The 25,395-nt window shown below is 43.8% G+C and overlaps 1 protein-coding gene across 5 annotated transcripts in view; it reads left to right on the top strand.

The window, feature by feature from the left end:
* Positions 1 to 5,090: 5,090 nt before the first annotated feature.
* Positions 5,091 to 25,395, top strand: part of TRIO (trio Rho guanine nucleotide exchange factor) — a 373,142-nt gene continuing 352,837 nt past the window's right edge. For 3 of the 5 annotated variants that reach the window (XM_072153041.1, XM_072153043.1, XM_072153042.1), the window contains exon 1: positions 5,092 to 5,691. In XM_072153041.1, the coding sequence (XP_072009142.1) occupies positions 5,535 to 5,691 (157 nt within the window). In that variant the 5' untranslated portion in view covers positions 5,092 to 5,534. Of the gene's footprint in view, positions 5,692 to 25,395 lie in introns of all 5 variants that reach the window. The other 2 variants (XM_072153045.1, XM_072153044.1) reach the window with 1 other exon arrangement.

Raw genomic sequence — 25,395 nt, 5'->3', positions numbered from 1 at the left:
TTGTCATGTTCAAGAAACCAGTCTGAGATGATTCCAGCTTTATGACATGGCGCATTATCCTGCTGAAAGTAGCCATCAGATGTTGGGTACATTGTGGTCATAAAGGGATGGACATGGTCAGCAACAATACTCAGGTAGGCTGTGGCATTGCAACGATGCTCAATTGGTACCAAGGGGCCCAAAGAGTGCCAAGAAAATATTCCCCACACCATGACACCACCACCACCAGCCTGAACCGTTGATACAAGGTAGGATGGATCCATGCTTTCATGTTGTTGACGCCAAATTCTGACCCTACCATCCGAATGTCGCAGCAGAAATCGAGACTCATCAGACCAGGCAACGTTTTTTCCAATCTTCTACTGTCCAATTTCAATGAGCTTGTGCAAATTGTAGCCTCAGTTTCCTGCTCTTAGCTGAAAGGAGTGGCAACCGGTGTGGTCTTCTGCTGCTGTAGCCCATCTGCCTCAAAGTCCGACGTACTGTGCGTTCAGAGATGCTCTTCTGCCTTCTTTGGTTGTAACGGGTGGCGATTTGAGTCACTGTTGCCTTTCTATCAGCCTTTCTATTCTCCTCTGACCTCTGGCATCAACAAGGCATTTCCGCCCACAGAACTGCCGCTCACTGGATGTTTTTTCTTTTTTGGACCATTCTCTGTAAACCCTAGAGATGGTTGTGCGTGAAAATCCCAGTAGATCAGCAGTTTCTGAAATACTCAGACCAGCCCTTCTGGCACCAACAACCATGCCACGTTCAAAGGCACTCAAATCACCTTTCTTCCCCATACTGATGCTCGGTTTGAACTGCAGGAGATTGTCTTGACCATGTCTACATGCCTAAATGCAGTTGCCGCCATGTGATTAGCTGATTAGAAATTAAGTGTTAACGAGCAGTTGGACAGGTGTACCTAATAAAGTGGCCGGTGAGTGTATTAGCCGCACAATAACAGAACCCTCCGTGCTTCATAAGAATGAGAGTGAAAACCTCATAACACAGGTGGAAATAATGGAGGATAGTGTGCTATAAAAACTTTATTCCAGAACATGGGTGTGTTTTTGGTATTACATTTAACTTTATGGACACGTTCTGGGTTGCGGTGTTAATATATAATAGCAAAACTATCATGATATAAATAATAAGAGAGAAAGGCAATAAGAGAGAAAGCGTGTTCTTAGATAGTTCTGCATAGCGAAGGGTTAAAAACATGAACATTAGTTGATATTATTCCTTCTCAAAATGTAGTAACATATAGGTGCAGCAGCTCATGTGTGCAGCAAATTCTCCCTGTAGCCTGATGGCTAAGAATCTGGAGGGGGGACACACTTCAGGGGGCTGTCTCTCTGGCTCTGTGAAACATAGAATCTCAGAGTCTCCTTTTTTATATGAATCTAAATTTGTGTTTCTAAGTGTCAGGAAAAGGGAGATATTGGGGGTCATTTACTAAGGGCCCGATTCGCGTTTTCCCGACGTATTTCCCCTGATTTGCCCCGGGATTTTGGTGCACGCGATTGGATTGTGGCGCATCGGTGCTGGCATGCACGCGACGGAAATCGGGGGGGCGTGGCCGAACGAAAACCCGACGGATTCGGAAAAACCACCGCATTTAAAACAAAAAATGTGTCGCGGAGCTTGCACTTATCTTCACTCAGCCCGGGTCGGTGTATTCCAGTGCGTTCCAGGGAACTTCAGCGCAGATGGTGGACGTCGGAGGAACTGCCTTAATAAATACCGGCCGGACCCGAATCCACTGCAGAGAACGCGCCGCTGGATTGCGAATGGACCGGGTAAGTAAATCTGCCCCATTAACTGTTAAACTGCCGTCTGGAGTGATTTTTATATATGAAAATGGCACCTGATATTTTCAGTTTAAACCTGAATATCTCTTGAACCAGGGCACATAGAAACAAAATTCAAGATTAATTTGAAAGAAGAGATTCTCCCCTTTCAGGCTCTGGGCAATTGCCCGCTTTGCCCATCCATAGCGCCTGCCCTGCCCCCCCCCTATGATCCAGCCCTGACCTAGACAGACAAATGCAATGGAACAGGGGATCAGCACACTAACCCCTCAGGCATGAATAGTGTGGTAGAGTAGGTGGCTGATGGCAGCATTTATATGTATTAAATTATACAAACACTTATACCTATTGTATCACCCTCTTTATCCTCATGTGATCCAGCATGTGATTCTGCTATTTCTCCCAAGTATGCTAATACTTCATATGTTCATAGACTGTAAGCTCTTGTGATCAGGACCCTCACTGCTATTGTCCCATATGACTGTTTGCACTCTGTAATGTAATATTACAGTAGGTTTTTCATTATACCTTATCGCTGTATAGAAACTGGAAAGACTTCCATCTGTTCTTTCTGTATGACCACAAATGGTTATCGATAACAAAAAACTGATACAATTTAACTGAAGATACAACAGAGATGTGAATTGGGCAAAAAAGAACAAACACACATTTCATTGCAGTGGTAATTTGGGAGAATTAACTGGTTTCCTTTTATTGACTTAACACCTTAATGACCTCCCTATCGGCTTTTTACAGTGGTAGTTAAGGGTACTTCTTCTGACGGGACAACTTTCTATGGCGACGCGTCAAAAGATTTCGGGACACCAGGTCTCGCAGATGCCGGTGTTGGGCTGTGATGTCACAGCCCAGACCCCGCACTAACACCCGGGATCGAAAAAACTCAGATCCTGGGTGTTGAACCCCTTACACGACACGGTCAAGCATTACCGCGACGTGTAATTATGTTCCCTGTGGATCGCAACCTTCCCCCTCCCCCGCTCAGCTTACCGGGGGATCCGATCCCTCCTGCCGCAGCCCCGGGGTCCGGCAAGTACCCCGAGGCTGTCGGCACCTCTTCTTGCCGGGTTACGCCTTCCTGGCAGGACCTGGCTGTAAGTGACTGAGCATGCGCGTGCTCAGTTACTTGCATAGTACACTGCAATACAAGTCCCATAATCTCCCCAGTTGCACATAAAATGCAAATAAAGTTTGTAAAACACAAAAAACGCATATGTGGTATCACCGCGTCCGTATTAAACTGTTCAATAAATCTAAATCAATATTGAACCCGCTCGGTGAACAACGTAAAAAAAAAACACGAAAAACTTCTCGTAATGTACAATTTTTCATCAATCACAAAAAATTTTCTAAAAAGTGATCAAAAAAAGTGATGCGCATTAATATGATACGACTGAAAAGAACAACTCTTCGCAAAAAATAAGTCCTCACCAGATCTGTCAACAGAAAAATACAGAAGTTATGGCCCTGAAAAGTTGCCGATAGTAAAACCAATGCGATTTTCTAAAATATTGGTTTTGCTCAGTAAAATTAAGCAAAGATAAGAAAAACTATACAAATTAGGTATCACCGTAATCGTAATGAACCAGAGAATAAAGATATAATATTAGTTTTACATTACCATCAGCGGGGTGGGGGGCTAAAAATCCAAAATATGCCCGGCCGTGCGCCAGTACAGAAGTTTACCACCACATATGGGGTATCGCTACACTCAAGAGTAATTGGGCATCAAACATTGCAGAGCGTTTCATCATTTTATTCATTATGAAACGGTTAGTTTTGGCCTAAATTAATGTATTTTCCCAAAAAATTCTAAAGTTTCTAAATTGCAGGTTGATATTGTTTAAACCCATGTAAAACACTTAAAGAGTTAATAGACTTAATAAAAGTTGTTTTACATACGTTGGGGGGTGAAGTTTCGAAAGTGGGGTAATTTATGGAGTTTTACTATTATTTAGGCCTTTCAAAGACACTTGGAAGCTGAGTTGTCCCTCAAAATGTGAGTTTTGGCGATTTTCATGAAAATGAGAAAAATTGCACCTAAAGTTCTAAGCCTCATAACATCCGAGAAAAAGGAGAGGATGCATAAAAATATTATCCCAACATAAACAAAAAAAAATTCCGTAAATGTTAATTATCAAGATTTTTGGGCAGTTTTATGTCCTGTCTGGAAAGCAGAACATTTTAAACTTTGAAAATGAAGAATTTTTACAAGATTTTGCCAATTTTTTTTTTCAGAACGAAACGCAAAACTTATCACTTAAATTTTACAACTAAATGTGAACTACAATGTGTCACGGGAAAACAATCTCAAAACCACCTGGATATGTTAAAGCATTCGGAAGTTCTAACCAATTATTGTAACACATGTCAGATTCGAAAAATCGAGTCTGGTCATTGAGCTGAAAACTAGTTAATACACTTTCTACTGCATGTGATTTTACGCTTCTTCACCTGAATAAAGGACATTACACTTTTCTATCAAGTGTGTTGTTACTTTCCTCTATGTGTTGCTTACGGACTTATGTTTACTAACTGAGCATCACCGCATGGTCCTCTACCGCGGATCTCTGGTTCCAGGATCGGTCTGTGGCTTAATGTGTGTCGAGTGCGGATACTGCTGTGATAGAAGATTGTGCCTGCCAGTTTTCCTACATGTGAATTTTCCACACTTTCTACAAGTGCCTTACAAATAACACCATTTTTTTATTTAATCATACAATTACTCTTAGCTACATAGAGGTGAATTTATTGTGGGACGGCTTTTGATAACTGGCACTCCCCTCCCTCCCACTGTTGTGTGGGATACATAATGAGACATAGATTTAGCTTTGTTTTGCGTAAAAGGCTGAACGAATGATTTTAGAAAGTGTGCAGACGCAGGGAAGGAACACACTATGCCGGCCTCCCTCTTCACCCACATGGCGAGGAAGTATCACAGGCGCAAACAAATTGCTATTATTTCTAGAAAACTGCCATAGAAGCAGAGATAAATGTGCCCCATGGTCTTTCTAGACTGTAAAAAAAAGGTGGAAACACTGTCATAAACCTTTACTAAGTCTGGCTCATGCTGTTTTTTCTTCACAAATATAGTAACTTTCATCCTTCTGAATGAAAATAAATCCCTTTATTTAGGGAAATTGCTCTGGGGAGTAAGCTCTCCAACTCTCTAGACGCACACTGTAACATTTGGTTTGTAGTTTTGTGATTGAAACTCTGAAATGGATGTGAGGCTCCTCTCGCGAGACTGGGGTCTTTCACGTCCAGCAGCTTCACACTCCCGTATCCTTACTCCACCCACTTATGTATTCGCCGCAACCACCACTGCCGCCGCCTGTGGAACTGATTGTTGTGATTACCGGAGCTGTGATTTGCGTTATTGAACCGTTATTTTGCTCTTCGTCTCTTTCGGGAAAAAGCGCTGTCAAAATTTTCAGGGACATCGGCGTTGTCTTTGTTTTGGTGCATGAGTGGGCTTCGTTATGTAAAAGGCGGCGCAGCTGGCTTTTCCCCTCGGCTGGACGCTGTAGAATAGCCGTTGGTTGGAGATCGTTCTGCTTTTAGTTATTGCGGTTTCTAGCAACGTATTTTGTCTCGGACATGGCGCACTGACATAACGTGTGAAGAGGACAAAGGAGGGAGAGCGAGGCAGATGACGGTGTAAGGGGGATCGTACAAGCTGTGGCTTTTTTTGTTTCACGCAGCAAACGTTCCGGAAGAATGAACGTTTCAGGCATGAACAATTCCAGTAATGTCCTCCCCTGCTCTGCCTCCAGCGCTCCTATCAGTGCGGCGGGCAGCAGCGAAGCCAGCTCCGTGGAGGGATTGGAAGATAGCAGCAAGGATTCGGCAGACATTGCTGCTTTTTACAGATCTGGTAAGCACTTTTGGGAGGGGTCCAGCGCTCACTCGAGCAATGGCTGTCATGATGTCAGAGGTAAACCTGTGCGTTTACGGAATATCTAGGACGGTGGCGAGCGCCGTGACGTGTGCGGGCTGCTATCTCTTTGTGCTGTGTATTGTTGTTATTTGTTAAATGGATGATGGTTGTAGTAGTGTTTGTATATCTTCATTGCTACGTGACCTCACACTGCTGGTGACATCGTGATTGGTGGCGATGATGTAATGTATGAGACCGCATGGCACGTCGCACGGCTGTGCCTTTCCATTCCGTGACGATCATAGGATCGTAAGATATCACATTTTTGCAGGCAGATGACTTAAGCCTGCAATGGAGCTGACCAGGCTTTATTACACGTCAGTATTGTGTTATGTCAATACCAATGCTGGTGTCGCCCATGGCAACTAAGAGTCAAGTTGTCACCAAGTACAAAACAAGCAAATGAATGCAATAGAGATATGCCTCTTGTAGAACAAATGGCTTGAGCTAAAATTAGAAACTGAAGTTGGCATACACAGGTTTTACTAGAGGATGTTTTGGCCACCACTCCCCTAATATAAACAATGAGGTACATTATTTAGTAAAACTTCTCAAAATGCTTCACCTTTAACCCCTTAAGGACGGAGGGTTTTTCGCCTCATTTCTCGCTCTCCAACTTCAAAAATCCATAACTTTTTCATTTTTCCTTGTACAGACCTGTGTGAGGGCTTATTTTGTGCGTAAATTTTACTTTCCCGTAATGTTATTTATTTTAACATGCCGTGTACTGCGAAGCTGAAAAAAAATTCCAAATGTGGAAAAATTGAAAAAAAACCGCACGTGCGTCACGTTCTTGTGGGCTCAGTTTTTACGACTTTCACTCTTCGCTCCAAATAACACGCCTACTTTATTCTTGGGTTCGGTGCGATCGCGGTGATACCAAATTTATATAGGTTTTATTGTGTTTTAATACATTTTCAAAAATTAAACGAATGTGTACAAAAAAGAAAAAAAAATTTTTGCCATCTTCTGACGCTAATAACTTTTTTGCGAAATGAAGCGACGTTTTCGTTGCTACCATTTTGAGGTCTGTGCGACATTTTGATCATTTTTTTATTTCATTTTTTATGTTATGTAAAACGGTGTAAAAGTCGCATTTCGGACATTTGGGCGCCATTTCCCGCCTCGGAGGTCACCGCCGGCCGTAACCGGTTTTATATTTTGCTAGATCGGGCATTTTGGGACGCGGCGATACCTAATATATTTGTGATTTTTACTGTTTATTATGTTTTATATCAGTTCTAGGGAAAGGGGGGTGATTTGAATTTTTAATATTTTATTAATTTTTTTTATTTTTTAAACTTTTTTTTTTTCTTTTTTTTTTCACTATCTTTTAGACCATCTGGGGTACATTAACCCTAGATGGTCAGATCGCTGCTACCATATACTGCAATACTTCTGTATTGCAATATATGGCACTTTTGCAGCACATTCATTACAATGAGCCACTGGCTCATTGTAACGAATCTGCAGCTGCCAGATAGCCTCGTGTCAAAAGAAGACACGAGGCTACCATGGCAACCAATCGCCGGCCCCCGATGACGTTCGGGGGCGTGACGATTGAAAAAAAGATGGTGGCGCCCGCGCGCCGCCATCTTTTTAATGCCGCCCGTGACAACGGGGTGGTTAATAGCCGCGATCGGTGCTAGCACCGACCGCGGTTATTAGCGGTGGGGGTTTTATGCATTATGCAAAAACCCCCACCTTTGTATGAAGAGGACTCAGCCCGGGAGCCCTCTTCATACATCCCTTATACCTCTGCGCCGTAGAGCTACGGCGCAGAGCGTTAAGGGGTTAAGGACGCAGGGTATTTTCGCTCATTTCTCACTCTCCATCTTCAAAAATCCATAACTTTTTCATTTTTCTGTGTACAGAGCTGTGTGCGGGCTTATTTTGTGCTTAACAAATTTTACTTTACCGTGATGTTATTTATTATTCCCTGCCATGTAGTGGGAAGCCGGAAAAAAATTCCAAATGTGGAAAAATTGAAAAAAAACGCATGTGTGTAACGTTCTTGTGGGCTCAGTTTTTACGACTTTCACTCTTCGCGCCAAATAACACCTCTGCTTTATTCTTTGGTTCGGTACGATCACGGTGATGCCAAATTTACACAGGTTTTATTGCGTTTTAATGCATTTTTAAAAATTAAACGAATGTGTACAAAAAAGAACCATTTTTTTTGCCATCTTCTGACGCCAATAACTTTTTCATACTTTGCTGTACGGAGCTGGGGGCGGTGTCATTTTTTACGAAATGAGCCAACGTTTTCATTGCTACCATTTTGAGGACTGTGCGACATTTTTTGATAAAATTTTTTTTATTACATTTTTTTTATCATGTAAAAAGGTGTAAAAGTCGCATTTCGGACATTTTGGCATCATTTGCTGTTCCGAAGGTCACCGCCGGCCGTAACCATTTATATATTTTGATAGATCGGGCACGTGATTTAGATTTTGGGACACGTGGGGATACCTTATGTGTTTGTGATTTTTACTGTTTTAATACGTTTTATATTAGATCTAGGGAAAGGGGGGTGAATTGAACTTTTAATATTTTATAAATTCTTTACATTTTTCAACTTTTTTTTCACTATTTCTTAGACCATCTAGGGTACATTAACCCTAGATGGTCCGATCGTTCCTACCATATACTTCAATACTACTGTATTGCAGTATATGGAGTTTTTGCAGGTCGTTCATTACAATGAGCCACCGGCTCATTGTAATGAATCCTCAGAAGCCATTCAGACTTGGGTCTCACGAACACCCGAGGCTACCATGGTAACTGATCGCCGCTCCCTGATGACGTTCGGGGGTGCGACGATCGCAGGTAACATGGCGGCGCCCATGTGCCGCCATGCTTTCAATGCCGCCGGCGGCAAACTACAGCTTAACACCCGTGATTGGTGCAAGCACCGACCGCGATTGTTAGCGATGGATCTTTGCTGCGATATGCAGCAAAGCCCATCTCTGTATGAAGAGGGCTTCGCCCATGAGCCCTCTTCATACACCCTTCATAGCTCCGTGTTGGATATATACGTCACGGAGCGTGAAGGGGTTAAAGAGAACCACCCAACTACCCAGGGTGGATTTCTTGTGGAGGATAGTCTCTTCATTACATGTCCTGGCTATCATCATCATGCCATAATTTCCTTTGATGTCCCTTTCATTGAAAAGTGAAGTAACAGAAACTTACTTATAGTCGCACCTTTATTAATCTTAATAATTTTTAGTTATCAATTTGGGTTCTTGCAACAGCTATTTCAGTTTGATATATCTAATAACTGATGGACACAGTAATATTTCAGGATTGAAATGCGGTTTATTGTACTTACAGAAAATGTGCAATATGCTTTAAAACAATATTTGACAGGTGCAGAAGTATGGGTACCCTTATGATTTGCTTGATTTGACTATTTTTTTTAATTTTTACTGACTTATTGAAGCACTAAATTGGTTTGGTAACCTCATTGATCTTTGAACTTCATAGTCCGGTGTATTCAATCATGAGAAAAGGTATTTAAGGTGGACACTTGCAAGTTGTTCTCCTTTTTGAATCTCCTATGAGGAGTGGCATCATGGGCTCCTGAAAACAATTCTCAAATGATCTGAAAACAAGCATTGTTCAACATAGTTGTTCAGGGGAAGGATACAAAAAGTTGTCTCAGAGATTCAACCTGTCACTTTCCACTGTGAGGAACATAATAAGGAAATGGAAGACCACAGGGACAGTTCTTGTTAAGCCCAAGAAAAATATCAGATAGGCAGAGAAGAAGAATGGTGAGAACAGTCTAGGACAATCCACAGACCACCTCCAAAGACCTGCAGCATCATCTTGCTGCAGATGGTGTCACTGTGCATCGGTCAACAATACAGCGCGCTTTGCACAAGGAGAACCTGCATGGCAGAGTGATGCGAAAGAAGCCGTTTCTGCAAGAACTCCACAAACGGAGTCGCCTAAGGTATGCAAAAGCACATTTGGACAAGCCGGTTTCATTTTGGAAGAAGGTCCTGTGGACTGATGAAACAAAGATTGAGTTGTTTGGTCATACAAAAATGCTTTATGCATGGTGGCCAAAAAACACAGCATTCCAAGAAAAATACTTGCTACCCACTGTAAAAATTGGTGGAGGTTCCATCATGCATTGGGGCTGTGTGGCCAATGCCGGCATCGGGAATCTTGTTAAAGTTGAGGGTTGCATGGATTCCTCTCAGTATCAGCAAGAATCAGTGACTAAGTTGAAGTTACGCCGGGAATACATAATTCAACTAGACAATGATCCAAAACACCGCTCCAAATCTACCCAGGCATTCATGCAGAGGAACAATTACAATGTTCTTGAATGGCCTTCCCAGTCCCCAGATCTGAATATCTGTGGGATGATTTGAAGCGGGCTGTCCATACTCGGTGACCAGAGATCACAATAACTTTTTTCCAGGAGGGTAATAATAGTCCTCTCACAATTTTTTAGGAGTATTTTTAACCCAGGAAGAGTACGAAATTTTCCCTAATAAATGTATAACTCCCAGGCGTGTATATATAGTGTTAAGTGATGTCTATTCATACAAGGAAAAAGTTTCAGTTTTCTGTGCTTAAAGGGTTATTCCAGGAATCAGCATAATTCATATATAAATGGGTCCTTAAAATATTAGCTAATGTGTAATTAGTTATTTAAAATTTTGCTCCCTTTAGCAGAAAATGCTGGTGACAGACTGTAATGAAGAATTAAAATGCTACTGGCCCTTTAATCAGTCTGTTATTTTCCTTCGCGCGGTCCATTGCGGAGCATACACAGGACAGAAGATGGCCGCTGGTCACATGTCCACATCACATGTCCTCCCCCTGCCTTGGCAGGTCATGTGATCACACACTAAGTTTGGCTGTAGGCGGTTGTTTGCACTGCATCCAGTATGGTCGGTGTTTTGTTGATGGCAGTTACACATCATTACTATGGTAACGGAGCAAGAAAACCTGTTAGATGATCACTGGAAGCAGAGCATAAGAGGTAGGAGGAGTTACTGAGCACTAAAGCACTGTTTGTACTTGTAGTTTCCAGCGGCAGCCATCTTGGCTCTAACTTTAGAGAGGCCGTAAAATTTTGTGAATCATAAAATCAAACTATTTAAGCTTCATTTTGTGACTAATGACATTAAGTTTTGTTACATTCATTTATTTTCAGCATTAGGGGTTTTTGTATCAGACGTTCATATTCCTGGAATACCCCTTTAAAAGGGTTTTCCCACAAATTCAAGTTAGGCCCTATCCACGGGATAGGGTAGTGATGGGCAACCTTTTGAGCTTGGTGTGTCAAAATTCGCCAAAAAAACAAGCATAACTCGGGTGGTGTGTCACCATGACAAAAAAACATAATTTTGTGATATTTATAGTTTAAATAATAAATCTGTATGCTATTTAACTTCTAGGGTACTTTAACTGTAGGTTGTCTGATTGATCCTACCATGTACTGCCATTCTATGTGCAAATCACACATTGTAATAGATCGGTTACAATCAGACAAGTGTCGAAATGCTTAGTAACCTGTGAACTTTCAGTCATGAAACTTCACAGGTTATAGCGAGGGCGCAGGCGCCGCTGTCTGCATCTCCCTTATGCTCTCTTGGCATGGAGAAGGTGTGAGGAGCAAAATAATCGCAATGTCTGGCGATTTGCAAGGCGTTGTAATTATTTCAGGGCTTGTACATCACAAAACTGACACACAAGCCCTGATGACTGTCTTCTATCATACAGTGCACTGACCTTACTTACTATACTTACTTACTTACTATATGAGTGGTTGTCCTCCCTTGCCCCTGCTGTGGAGATGATCAGTATAGAGGTGGCAGCTGCTGGGACATCACACAAGGCAGCAGCGATGTGACCTCTGACTTGCTGCCATCCTCCCCCCACCACAACTATCAGGAGCTGCAGAGGAGCCTCCTGGGTGTATGGCCAGGTCACCTCTCCTGCTGTGCCCCATGCTGATACCTGTGCTGACTGGAGACACTAGGCACAGCTCGCACATGGGGAGAGGTCGGCCCGGGGAGAAGGAGGAGGGGGGTGCTGGAAGCTCAGTGCAATCTCTCAGCCTCCCGGCTACTGCACCTGGTCATGTAGGATGAAACTTAACTCTCAGGCAGCCGCGTGTCAGTGAAAATGGCTACGTGTGTCAGCACTGACACGCGTGTCATAGGTTAGCCATCACTGGGATAGGGTCTAATTTGAATTCTCGGGAAAACCCCTTTAGGGAGCACTCACGGGTTTTTGACGCATCCAAAGGCTTCACATGTAGAAGTAACACTGCATTTTAGCAAATGCAATGGAAACGCAATGTTACTTCAACATGTGATCAAGGTTGAAGCCTTTGGAATGTGTCAAAAACACATAAAAAAAGTGTGAATGCACCCTCAAATAGCAAGTATGTATTAAACAAGTGGTGCACAACATTTTTATGGTGTGTTCACAAATGGCATTTTCAAACATATCAGAACAACTGAGAAAAGATTTGCCCAATTACATTGCTGTCAACATAGTGTTAACAAAACACATGCATCAACACAATTTTATTGCATGGGTTTTGTAAATGAAATGTTGACAGCAATGTAATTGGGCAAATCTCTTCTCAGCTGTTGTGATACTTTGAAAACGTATGCAATAACCTGACCCTTAGGCTACATTCACACTACCATATGGGGGACGTATGTACAACCGCAAGCTTGCAGCTGTACATATGTCCCCAATAGATGGCTGCATGGAGTGATACCGATCCGTACACTGGAAAATGACATGTCTTTCCCTGTGTTACGGCCAGTACCCAATGCATTTCAATGGAGAGGGGTGGGGTCACCCCTCCTCCTCTCCATGGCACCGAATTCATGCCTGCACGACTACGGCTTGGCGGGCATACGTTTGTGTGAATGCAACCTTATAGTCTACAGAGCGGACTATGGCTGACGGCGGCTGCTGGATTTTTATTAAATTCAGGGGGGGAGATTGATAATAATCAGCCCCCTGTCACAGTACATGATCGGGCTGTCACATAGACTGCACAATCCTGTTACTGGCTGTGTGCACGATCACACACAGTCTTTAAGGGGCAGATCAGGAGCACAGCCCTGGCAACAGATATCCCTCTCCAACCTCTGGCTCTGCTCCTCCATCTCTCACCTATCTCTCGGCGCCCCGTGGGAGAGGCTCTGACGGTGAGCAGTAATACCCTCCATGTTCTGCTTCCAGCCACTCAGCGCTGCGATCCTGCAGAGAATATCTTGCAGGATCGCAGCCGGCACCATCACCGCTTGGAAGTGGCAGCTCACAGGAAAATCACCATATGCTTGGGGACTATTTTTGGGGAGTAATTCCGCCTCTAAACGCGTCTATGACCTCTGTCTGCGACCAATGAAACTTAAGCTGTAGCACGGCGGACAAGGGCCGGGGAGAGGAGGAGCTGAGTGCTGCCCACCCCGCCCCTCTCCTTAGGGATGTATGACGCACGTCGTCGTATGCCGGGAAAAGATAGGACATGTCCTATCTTTTCATGCCGGCGCCACGCGCCCATTGCCGGCCTATGGGGGACGTATATACGTCCCCCATACGGCCGTCTGAATGTAGCCATAACTGAACTGGAACTGTTTTGTAAAGAGGAATGGTCAGAAATACCTTTATCCAGGAACTCATTAAAAGCTACAGGAAGCGAATAGAGGCTGTTATTTTTGCAAAAGGAGGATTGCACATTTTCTGTTGAGTACAACAAACCACATTTCAATCCTGAAATATTACTGTGTCCATCAATTATTAGATATATTAAATTGAAATAGCTGTTGCAAAAACAAAAATTTTGATAACTAAAAATAATTAAGATTAATAGGGGTGCCCAAACTTTCATATGACTGTATGTTCTCTAACCTGTGTACTAGAAAGGGAACATCTTAATCCTAGTTATTGCACTAAATCACAGAAGATTGGGGTGGCAGCTCCAAAGGGAATCAGGCAGAGTGGGATATGTTTATGGATGATTCAAATGGAGTACTGTACTGCGGATCTGTCCACTACCTTGTGACTAGTCAATAGGGTTTTCTGGGCTGTAACTATTATATATAGGTCATTAATGGTTCATCAGTGGGGTTGAGACGCACAGAAACTCTGACCGTTCTGCTTGTAACGCTTCTTTGCTAGGGACAAAATTGTTGCAATTTGGCACAATAAGGGATTCCCTTTCTACTAAATCAGAATTAAATCTCAAATATATTATATATGTGTATATAGATATAAATATCTATATCTTGTCCAACAAGGAGGCAAGAAGCAGAAAAACGCATAAAGCTTATCACCAGAGGTCGCATTAACGCCTCACCACGCGTCATAGACGCGTGATGAGGCGCCATTACCCCCCAAAATAATAGCCATTCGTAAAAGAACGCATGGCAATTATTCCCTGTAGCGCGCAGGCTGAGTGGGCCGCTCACCAGGACACGTGACACAGTGTCAGGGGCGCGCCGGAGAGACCCAAAGTGAGTGCACCGGCCCCAGGGGAGACTTGTGGGCTTCGAAGATGATGCTCTCCGTCCTGCTCTACCTGCCCGCAGCTGCCTGCGTTTATGTGATCGACGGGACCTAAGAGCAGTGCCGGGTGAGTGTGAGCAGTGTGTGCTGTGTTGTGAGTGTGTGCAGTGTTGTTAGTGGTGAGTGTGCAGTGTGTGCGGTGTATTACCAAAATTTTCATACTCCTCCTCGGGTAAAAATACTCATCAAAAATGGTGAGAGGAGTATTTTTACCCTTTTGAAAAAATGTTAGTGCGACCTCTGCTGATCACATTCAAGTTAACTTGTTTTTCCTTTTTTCCCCAGTCTTTTTACTGGTGTGCTCTTTAGACTTCAAAAGATGTTGTAATATTAAGTTTGTTTGTAAATGTTAAGTATTGTGTATAAGCCCAAAGCATAATATATCATCACAGTTGATGTGAATAATGACGATCTCATACAGGCGGGCCCGGGCTTAAGAAAACCCGACTTACATACGACCGCTAGTTACAAATGGACCTCTGGATGTTGGTAATTTAATGTACTTTAGCCCTAGTCTTCAATAAACAGCTATAACAGTTATCAAAGGTGTCTGCAACTAAGCTTTGTTAATCCTGATTCTTATGAAAAAAATCAATTTGTCACGGAGGCCAAAAGAAATTTGGCTGGGGTTACAAATATATAGAGTTCCTACTTACATACAAATTCAACTTAAGAACAAACCTACAGAACCTAGTACGTAACCCGGCGGACTGCCTGTACACTTGTGGAAATTCTTTTGAGATTTCAATTTTTTTATCCATAGCAAATAAGTGACAAGTAGCTCAATTGTGTGGAAGTCGACCTTTGCAATGCAAAAGTTGAGCTCTGCCTCTTGGAAGCAGGATATCTCCCCATTATAGTAATCAGAAACCAGCTGATTGCGGAATGGCTGTGGGTTTACCGCTGGAGTAAATCCTGAACCTATTTTGCAATGATATTATAAGATGTCTACCGTATTTTTCGGCTCAGAAATCAAAGGTGCGCCTTATAGTCCAGTGCGCCTTATATATGAAACGTACTTTCAGACAACAGCTGCCTTGAACAGTGCACAGGTCTGCCATCTGCTGGTCATTCATCCTTATTATAAGATGCGCATTAAAACCCGGTGCACCTTATATATGAACCTAGACGTTTTAGCAGGCATTTATTGATGGTGCGCCTTATAGTCCGAAATATACGGTATATGTGGCAGTAGACCCAATAATTAGACTGGGTTTTTAAAAATAAATAAATGTTCCCTCTTAAAGGAAACCTACCACATAAAATAGTAGGTGTAAACTGCAAATACCGAGCATCAGCTCTGGGTGAGCTGGTGCTGGAGCTTATTTTCGTTGGTTTCATAAACCGCTGTATTGCGGTTTAATCACGTTTTAATCTTTACATCTGAAGCAGCTTTGGCGCACCATGCCCGTGACTGTGCGCTTGGTGCGCCGAAGCCGCTTCAGATATAAAGATTAAAACGTGTTTGAACCACGATTCAGCGGTTTATGACACCAACGAAAATAAGCTCCGGCACCAGCTCACCCTGAGCTGATGCTCGGTATTTGCAGCTTACACCTACTATTTCATGTGGTAGGTTTCCTTTAACTCTTAATTTTCCTCCAAATAGAAAAAGTTGTAGAAAGTTGGTGACTTTGAAGGCAGCAGCAGCATGTGATTCTGCTATTTCTCCCTAGTATGCTAATACTTCATATGTTCATAGACTGTAAGCTGTGGATCCATGCTTTCATGTTGTTGACGCCAAATTCTGACCCTACCATCCGAATGTCGCAGCAGAAATCGAGACTCCTCAGACCAGGCAACGTTTTTCCAATCTTCTACTGTCCAATTTCGATGAGCTTGTGCAAATTGTAGCCTGTTTCCTGTTCTTAGCTGAAAGGAGTGGCACCCAGTGTGGTCTTCTGCTGCTGTAGCCCATCTGCCACAAAGTTCAACGTACTGTGCGTTCAGAAATGCTCTTCTGCCTACCTTGGTTGTAACGGGTGGCGATTTGGGTCACTGTTGCCTTTCTATCAGCTCGAACCAGCCTGCCCATTCTCCTCTGACCTCTGGCATCAACAAGGCATTTCCACCCACAGAACTACCGCTCACTGGATGTTTTTTCTTTTTTGGACCATTCTCTGTAAACCCTAGAGATGGTTGTGTGTGAAAATCCCAGTAGATCAGCAGTTTCTGAAATACTCAGACCAGCCCTTCTGGCACCAACAACCATGCCACGTTCAAAGGCACTCAAATCACCTTTCTTCCCCATACTGATGCTCGGTTTGAACTGCAGGAGATTGTCTTGACCATGTCTACATGCCTAAATGCACTGAGTTGCCGCCATGTGATTGGCTGATTAGAAATTAAGTGTTAATGAGCAGTTGGACAGGTGTACCTAATAAAGTGGCCGGTGAGTGTATGCCACTGGTCATGCACTAGTATACAGCAGTCATAGCTGGTATATATGACACAGGTCATACAATAGTATACAGCAGTCTTAGCTGGTATATATGACACAGGTCATACACTAGTATACAGCAGTCATAGCTGGTATATATGACACAGGTCATACACTACTATACAGCAGTCATACCCGTAGAGGTCGCATTAACGCCTCACCACGCGTCATAGACACGCCATGAGGAGCCATTACCCCCCAAAATAATTGCCATGCGTAAAGTTACGCTTGGCAATTATTCCCTGTAGCGCGCAGGCTGAGCGCCGGGCCGCTCAGCGGGACACGTGACTAAGGGGCGTGCTGGAGAGACCCGGAGTGAGAGCACCGGCCCCAGGGGAGACATGTGGACAGCGGGGCTGCTGCTCCCCGTCCTGCTCCATCTCTACCTACCCGCAGCTGCCTGCGTTTGTGATCGCCGGGACCTAAAAACAGTGCCGGGTGAGTGTAGTGTGTGCAGTGCTGCGTTGTGAGTGTAGGGAGTGTGTGCAGTGCTGCGTTGTGGGTGTAGGGAGTGTGTGTGCAGCGCTGCGTTGTGGGTGTAGGGAGTGTGTGTGCAGCGCTGCGTTGTGGGTGTAGGGAGTGTGTGTGTGGTGTGCTGCATACCCGGTATATATGACACAGGTCCTACAATAGTATACAGCAGTCATAGCTGGCATATATGATACAGGTCCTACACCAGTATACAGCAGTCATAGCTGGCATATATGAAAATGAAGCTCTTTATTCTAGGGGGCATCTTTGCGAATGTCATATGTAACATAGCCGTCAGATTGTTGGGCCCTAGCCCTGCTTCTTCCAATATCGTATTTGAACAGAGCTCTGTGTCTACAAAAGCATGCCAAGTAATAATCTGAGACATATGATAAGCTGAGATAAACTATTCTGCCCTGTGAGAGATTCTTGCCCTCCTGCACCTTTAATAGCAAAGGGAGGGTCTGCAGTGGATATAATAACTTCGAGAAGCTCATAATTTTTTATCAGATGGACACTACCCATTAGATTCAGTGGCAGTTTCTCTCCAGTTTGGCGATTATCATCCTAATTATGGGGTTGTTTTTTTACATTTTCTACTTCTTGGCTTGAACAAGCGTTCATCCGATCGCTTGTTCAAGTCTTTACACTGCAATACACATGTATTGCAGCGTACACTGGCTCAGTTACACACAGCCAGGTCCTGCCAGTAGTCTGATTCCTTGCCGGATCCTGGGGTTGCGGCAAGAGGGATCGGATGCCCCGGTAAGCACACCGGGGTGGGGGTGTCCGATGCACACGGGACACGCTTACACGCCGCAGGTTAAACACTCAGGATCGGAGATTTTCATATCCCGGGTGTTAGTGCCAGTCTGGGTTTTGATGTCACAGCCAGACACCGGAACAATATATATGTGTGTAAAGAACACATTGCAGATGTTTCCATACATCTGCAATGTCTTCTTCACACATATATATTGTTCTTCACATACTATTTTGTTCGCACCGTTCCGCGCGTATCTCCCGACAAGTAAGCAGATGTGCCGAACATCTGTAATCTATTCTTCACTGTGTTCTTTACTGTATTTTTCACTTAAATGATCCTGTGTTCACTGTGTTCACTGTTTTTATTCTATTCTTCACTGTTCTTCACATCTGCTAACTTGTTGGGATATAATATACGCGCGGAACAGTGAAGAAAAGATTGCAGATGTTTGCATACATCTGCTAACTTATCAAAGACATTCTTTTTCAATTAAATAAAACATTTTATTCCCGAACCATGGTCCCTTTGAAAAATGCTTGAGTCTCCCATTGACTTAAAAAACGTGCGTGAAAAACGCACCGAAAATGCAAAAAAACTCGAACACGCGCGTGAAAAACACAAAAACACTAATGACTCCAAGGAAAAATGGAACAAAAACGCAGCCAAAAACGTCAGTTTTTCACGCATTGCATCCTGACGTGAAATGCAACGCTAGTGTGGAAGGGGCCTTACCCTTCTCCATGAAAGGAGTGTGGGACGCCGTCAGTTCTATTCTTCAGTGTGGGTATGAGGATCACGGCACTTCCTCCCTCTGGGCACGCAAGGCCGCGTTTGGAACCTGTCTCCTAGGAACCGGCGGCTGCCGACAGCGGGGGTGAGTGGAAAGCGCGCACCGGAAGTGACAAGTAGTCACTTCCAGTTTCGGCTATGAGAACCCGAAGTGGCACTCGGAAAGAGAATTGAGCAGGCTGCATATCTACTAAAGTGGTGGGGCCCATCCTTTTTATTATTACTAGGGAAAAGTTTTTTTTCTATATTTGGTCCCTTTTTTGTTTTCTTTTCACTGCTGGCCGTCCTGACCGGAAGTAAGGTCAGGGCCACGCCCACTTGGCGGTTGCTTTAAAAATGGAAAAGGGGGACTGCTGAGTGATGGTTAAAAGTCAGCTGTGCCACATGGCAGACAACCGATACCTTGCAGAGACACCCAGGACTACAGCCCCGGTAACTATACTGCAGGGCGGTGAGTGTTTTTCACTTTTTTTTTGTACTGATCTTATAACGGGTGCCTATTTTGGGGAGAAGGGCCTAAAAAGGCTACCCGTAAGACGCACCATAGAGAGTGTAAAATTTGCGCTCATAAACTCCCTTCCAGTTATGAAAAAGCCACCTGTATTGGCAAGATCTTAACTGAGGAATCTGCCGTTTGGATGGAATCATTTAGGAGCGTGGTTAAAGAAGAAGTCCAAAAGGCCAGAGAGTTGTCATATCCTAACCCCCCCCCCTCACTCAGGAACAGATAGGCACCTCCGCGGCAGTATATGATTCAGGTTCCCTGGCCTCTGAAACAGAGCAGGCAGGGCGTCCTCTGTTTAATATTGACGACTCTGATCACCTTCTTAAACTCGTTAGGATGACTATGGACATTGAGGACAAAAAGAAACCTAAGTCCTTTCAGGATCTTAAGTTCTAAGGCCTTAAAGAAAGGCATAAATTGTTTTTTCCCCTTCATGAGACAGTGTCATCTCTGATACAGAAGGAATGGGAGAAACCAGATAAAAAGTCGTATATTCCTATATCAGTTAAGAGGAAGTTGACTCAGATGTATCCAGTACATGGGGCTCTGCTTCTAAGGTGTATGCATCTGTAGCAAAGGTCAGTCGCAGGTCATCTCTCCAGTTTGAAGATCTAGGTTCCCTCAGAGATCCTATGGATAAGAAAATTGAAAGTCTTCTCAAAATGTCTTGGGATTCGGCTACCTCGGCCTTAAAGCCTAATATTGCATCCGCTTGTGTTTCCTGTTCTATGTTGTTTCGGTTAAATCAACTGGAAACTTATATTCGAAATAAGGTGCCAAGGGATGCCCTAGCCTTGTCGGTTTCTAATGTACAAAAGGGAGCCGCTTTTTTAGCAGACGCCTCTGCCGATGCCCTTCGACTCGCTGCTCGTTCATCAGCATTGTCCAATTCTGCCAGAAGGGTCAAGAAATGGACTATGTGGAATCCCTTGTGACGGAAAGTTGTTATTCGGGAAAGTGTTGGAACAGTTATTGGAAAATGCAGGGAGTAGGGTAAAATCTTTTCCTGCTACTCAGTGGTTCCTTTCGGAAACCAAGGTCTCAGAGAAAGGAAACAGAAAGGAATCAGAATTCCAGACCCTTTCAGAAGAACAGAGGACTCTTGTTTAATCAATCCAGAGACCCCAAGCGTCAGAGGCCAAATGCTTTATGACGCCAGGCCCCCCGTAGGGGGAAGACTGGCCCACTTCTTCTAAGCCTGGTCAGAGATATCAGGGAGCCAGTGGGTGTTAGACTATTCAGAAGGGCGTCTCGATGGAATTTCTCTCTCCTCCTCCCTCTCAATTAATTATCACGTATCCCGCTTCGGAAAAAAACAGAGAAGCAATGATTACCGAGTTCCGGACCCCGGTCCAGAAAAGGGTACTGTGTCAGGTTCCTCTTGCCGAACAGGGCCAGGGATTTTACTCAAATCTATTCCTGGTAAAGATACCGGGGGGTTCGTTAAGGGTCATTTTAAATCTAAAACCTGTAAACAAATTCCTGTTTTTTCCAAAATTCAAGATGGAAACCCTGAAATCAGCAGTAAACCTACTGTTCCCCAATTGCTTCATGGCTTCTACAGACCTAGCCGATGCATATTACCACATCCCCATACATCAGGACTTTCAGAGATACTTCAGGGTGGCCATTCAGGTAGACTCGGAAGTTCATCATTTTCAATACAGAGTACTACCATTCGGGATTGCTATTGCCCCAAGAATCTTTACAGAGATAATGTCAGAAATGGCAGCCCACATACGAGAAACGCAGGGATTGTTCATACCATATCTGGACGATTTCCTACTGGTAGGGTCATCGAGTCAGGAGGTACACAGTCAAATGTCCAGGGTTCTTCAGATATTGAGGAAATTAGGATGGCTGATAAACAAAGAAAAACCATCTATGGTTCCTACCACAAGAAAGTTTTTTTTTTAGGGACATGGTTAGACTCCCAAAGACAGAGTACCTTTCTTCCAGTAGCCAAAGTAGAAAAAATAAGAACACTGGTGCTAGAAGTAAAACAAAATCCCCTGATTTCCTTAAGAAAGGGTATGTCTCTTCTGGGTCTCTTTTCAGCCGCCATCCCTGCTGTCCCTTGGGCCCAGTTCCACTCAAGTCTACAGAATTTTCTTCTAGAAAAGTGGGACAGGGATCAGTCATCTTTAGATGTCAAGTTTCTTCTCCCCATAAAACTCCCTAGATTGGTGGTTAAACGTAAGGAATCTAGAGGTTGGTCTTCCTTGGAACCCCTGTCAGGACAGGCTAATCACTACGGATGCCAGTCCGTGGGGGTGGAAGGCTCACATGGAAAATCAGTTTTTTCAGGGTACTTGGGACATGGCAGAAAGGGACCTTTTGTCAAACAAAAAAGAGCTGTTGGCAGTCTTAAAAGCCTTGATGCAAGCACTTCGTTTCAGGGACATGGGGTGGCCGTGATTTCGGACAACACTACAACCGTTGCCTATATCAACCGACAGGGCGGCACAAGAAATTCAGGCCTTAAGTTCATAGCCACTCAGATCCTAACTCTGGCAGATACCTTTTTTACATCACTAAAAGGGATTCATATAAGAGGTGTAGAAAATGTTACGGCAGATTTTAAGACGAGAGACCCTATATCAAGGGGAATGGGAACTGAGTCAGTATTTCGGAAGATAGTCGGGCTTTGGGGGATGCCATTGATAGATCTTTTTGCCACAAGGAGAAATCGCAAGGTGGAAACATTTTTTTTCCCTCAACAGGGCAGACCTTCCTTTTAGCTGTGGACGCTTTTTCTCAAAAGTGGGACAGTCCTCTTCTTTATGCCTTTCCTCCCATGATTCTCCTGCCCAGGACTATCAGGAAGATAAGACAGGACAGGGCAAAGGTGATATTGATCGCTCCCATTTGGCCTTGTCGGGCATGGTTCTTAAGTCTAAGGGAGCTGTCAATAGCCGATCCCTGGGTACTTCCGGAATCCAGGAATTTGTTGTCACAAGGTCCGATCCTCCATCCAGAGATAAAAGCCCTGTATCTGACTGCATGGCTATTGAGAGGATGATTCTCCAAAAGCAAGGTTTGTCTCGTGAGGTTATTTCTACTCTACAGAAGAGTAGGAAACCAGTAACGTATAAGATGTATCATAGAATTTGGAATGCTTACTTTTCCTTTTCTGGTCAGAACCCGGAGCGGTTGGCTCAGCCTAATGTTGGTCAGATCCTTGAGTTCCTGCAGAAAGGCGTAGAGAAGGGTCTCAAGCCAGCTACTCTTAGGGTTCCGGTATGGGCTCTGGGAGCCTTTTTTGATCAGGAGTTAGCCAGACATCCATGGATTTCCAGATTTATTGGGGCAGCAGGTAGAATGGGGCCCACAATTAGGAGTAGTTACTAAATTTCCTCCCTGGGATTTATCTATGGTTCTCAAGGTTTTGTCAGGCCCTCCGTTTAAGCCTTTGGAAAGTATTTCTATAAAGCTTTTCATACTTAAGACAGTTTTTCTTACAGCCATCACCGCAGCCAGAAGGGTAGGCGAAATGGCAGCTTTGTCTCATAAACATCCATATTGTAGAGTGTTGGATGACAGGGTTATCCTTAGACCAGACCCAGGGTTCCTGCCTAAGGTAGTATCCGATTTCCATAGATCTCAGGACATCATCCTTCCATCATTCTGTAGTAACCCTAAGACAGAGAAAGAGAGGGCTTTTCATTGTCTTGATGTTAGGAGTATTGTACAGTATTTGGATGCTACTTCTAGGTGGAGGAAATCGGATAGCTTGTTAATTTTCTTTTCAGGAAAGAATAAGGGGAATAAAGCATCCTCCACAACCATCGCTAGATGGATTAAAGAGATGGCCTATGACAGTGGTGGCGAACCTATGGCACGGGTGCCGGAGGTGGCACTCAGAGCCCTTTCTGTGGGCACCCAAACCTTCACCCCAGCACAGTTTGTTTGCCAGCGAGGACTCGAGGCTTTCTACTGTGGTCTAAGACACAGAGGACGTGCCATGCTCAGTGCTATTTTAAAGTGACGCATTCCTGGAAGAAAGGTACATTCCAAATTTCTCCATCTTCTTTCTATTGTATTGATGTCCTCAGGACAGCAATATGATTGAAACCTGTCATACAGCAGTGATGAGCAAGTTACTGGTTAAATAGTCATGTTGGCACTTTGCGACAGGAGAGTGGATTTTGGTTGTATTTTGGGCACCCTGGCTCTAAAAGGTTTGCCATCACTGGCCTATGAGATTTCGGAAGTACCTGTCCCGGACGGCATCCATGCTGATTCAACTAGATCATTAGCTAATTCATGGGCCAAGTGTTGGTATGCTATGCTGGAACAAATTTGCCAGGTGGCCACCTGGTCTACCCCTCACACTTTCCTTAACCCCTTCGCGCTCCGCGGCGGATATATCCGCCATGGAGCGCAGTGACTTAGCGCTCAGTGGCGGATATATCCGCCACGGCTCCTATGCCGGCTCGGCTCTGGATCAGAGCCGAACCGGCATCGGGAAACACGGGGTGCCGGCTGTAACTAATAGCCGGCACCCCAGTGTAACACCCGCGATCGGAGTTGTCTCCGATCGCGGGTGCTTAACCCGTTAGATGCCGCGGTCAGCGCGACCGCGGCATCTAACAAGTATCTGGGGGGTCTTTCCCCCACGATCGGCCCCCCCGAACCGTTTTCGGGGGGCGCCGATCGTTGCTATAGTAACTCTGGGGTCCGATATGGACCCCAGAGTTACTAGCAAGAATTGCCAGTAAGATGGCGTCTGTGACGTCATCTTACTGGCAAAGTGCCAGCCTATGCAAGTGCATAGGCTGACACTGATAATACTCTGCAATACATGAGTATTGCAGAATATTATCATGAAGAAGCAATCAGATGATTGCTTCTTCATGTCCCATGGTATAAAAGTGAAAAAGTAAAAAAAAAAGTTATTCAATAAAAAAATAAAGTCATAAATCACTAAAAATGCCCCAAACCCCCAAAACATATAAAGAGACATATAACTCAAAAAAAAAGTCTAAATCATAACACAAACCCCACATATATAGTATCACCGCGTCCGTAACAACCCGTAGAATAAAAGTAAATCATTATTGAACCCCCACGATAAACGCCGTAAAAAAAAACTGTTATAAACCCTCCAAAAATTATGATTTTTACCTTTTCAATCCCACAAAAAATGATATAAAATGCGACCAAAAAACCATATGTACTCAGACATGATACTGGTGCAAAGTACAACATGTCCCGCAAAAAACAAGCCATCAACCAGCTCCGTAGCCAAAAACGTAACAAAGTTATGCCACTTGGAAGATGGCAATACAAAAATTATAGATTTTTCCCCACATTAGGGTTTTGTTTGACAAATTTAGTAAAACGTAAGAAAATATATTCATGTCTGGTATCCCCGTAATCGTATCAACCCATAGAATAAAGATAACATGACTATTAGTCTATACGGTGAACACCAAAAAAAAAAAAGTCAAAAATCCAGTACAGAATTGATGCTTTTCTACTCCTGCCCTCAAAAAAAGTTCCTAAATTTTCAACAATAGGTGATACCAACCCCAAAATGGTAACAATGGAAAAAGCATCTCATCCCGCAAAAAAAATGCCGTCACATGGCCCCAATAACGAAAAAGCGAAAATTTTATAGCCTTCAAAAGGGGCCAATGAGGAAACTAAATTCCTGGCAGCTGCAGGGCGCTCCTTCCCTTCTGCACCTCGCTGTGCCCCCATAAAACAAGTAACGGCCACATGTGGGGGGTCTTTGTACTCAGGAGAAATTGCAGAACAAATTGTATGGTGGGTTTTCTCTTTTTATATTTTGGAAATGTGTAAATTTTGGTGCTAAATGAACGTATAAGGGAACAATATGACCATTCTAAATTTCACCTCCATTTTGATTCAATTACTATGAAGATCTCAAGGGGTTAACAATCTTCGTAAAAGCTGTTTCTGATAGCTTGAGGGGTGCAGATTTGAAAATGGGTTGGTTATATAGGGGGTTTTGATGCTAAATATGTAAAATTTCATTCAAAACTGTATTTATCCCCAAAATAGTCAATTCTGAAAATCCGGAAAAGCGATATTCTATTTGCAAGCCGCGTGACGTCAAAATAAATTATCCAGATATTTCAGAAA

This window comes from Engystomops pustulosus, chromosome 5 (genome assembly GCF_040894005.1).
Source record: "Engystomops pustulosus chromosome 5, aEngPut4.maternal, whole genome shotgun sequence".
NCBI lineage: Eukaryota > Metazoa > Chordata > Amphibia > Anura > Leptodactylidae > Engystomops > Engystomops pustulosus.
Note: the sequence above shows the minus strand (reverse complement) of the source record. Positions and strands in the feature narration are given on the sequence as shown.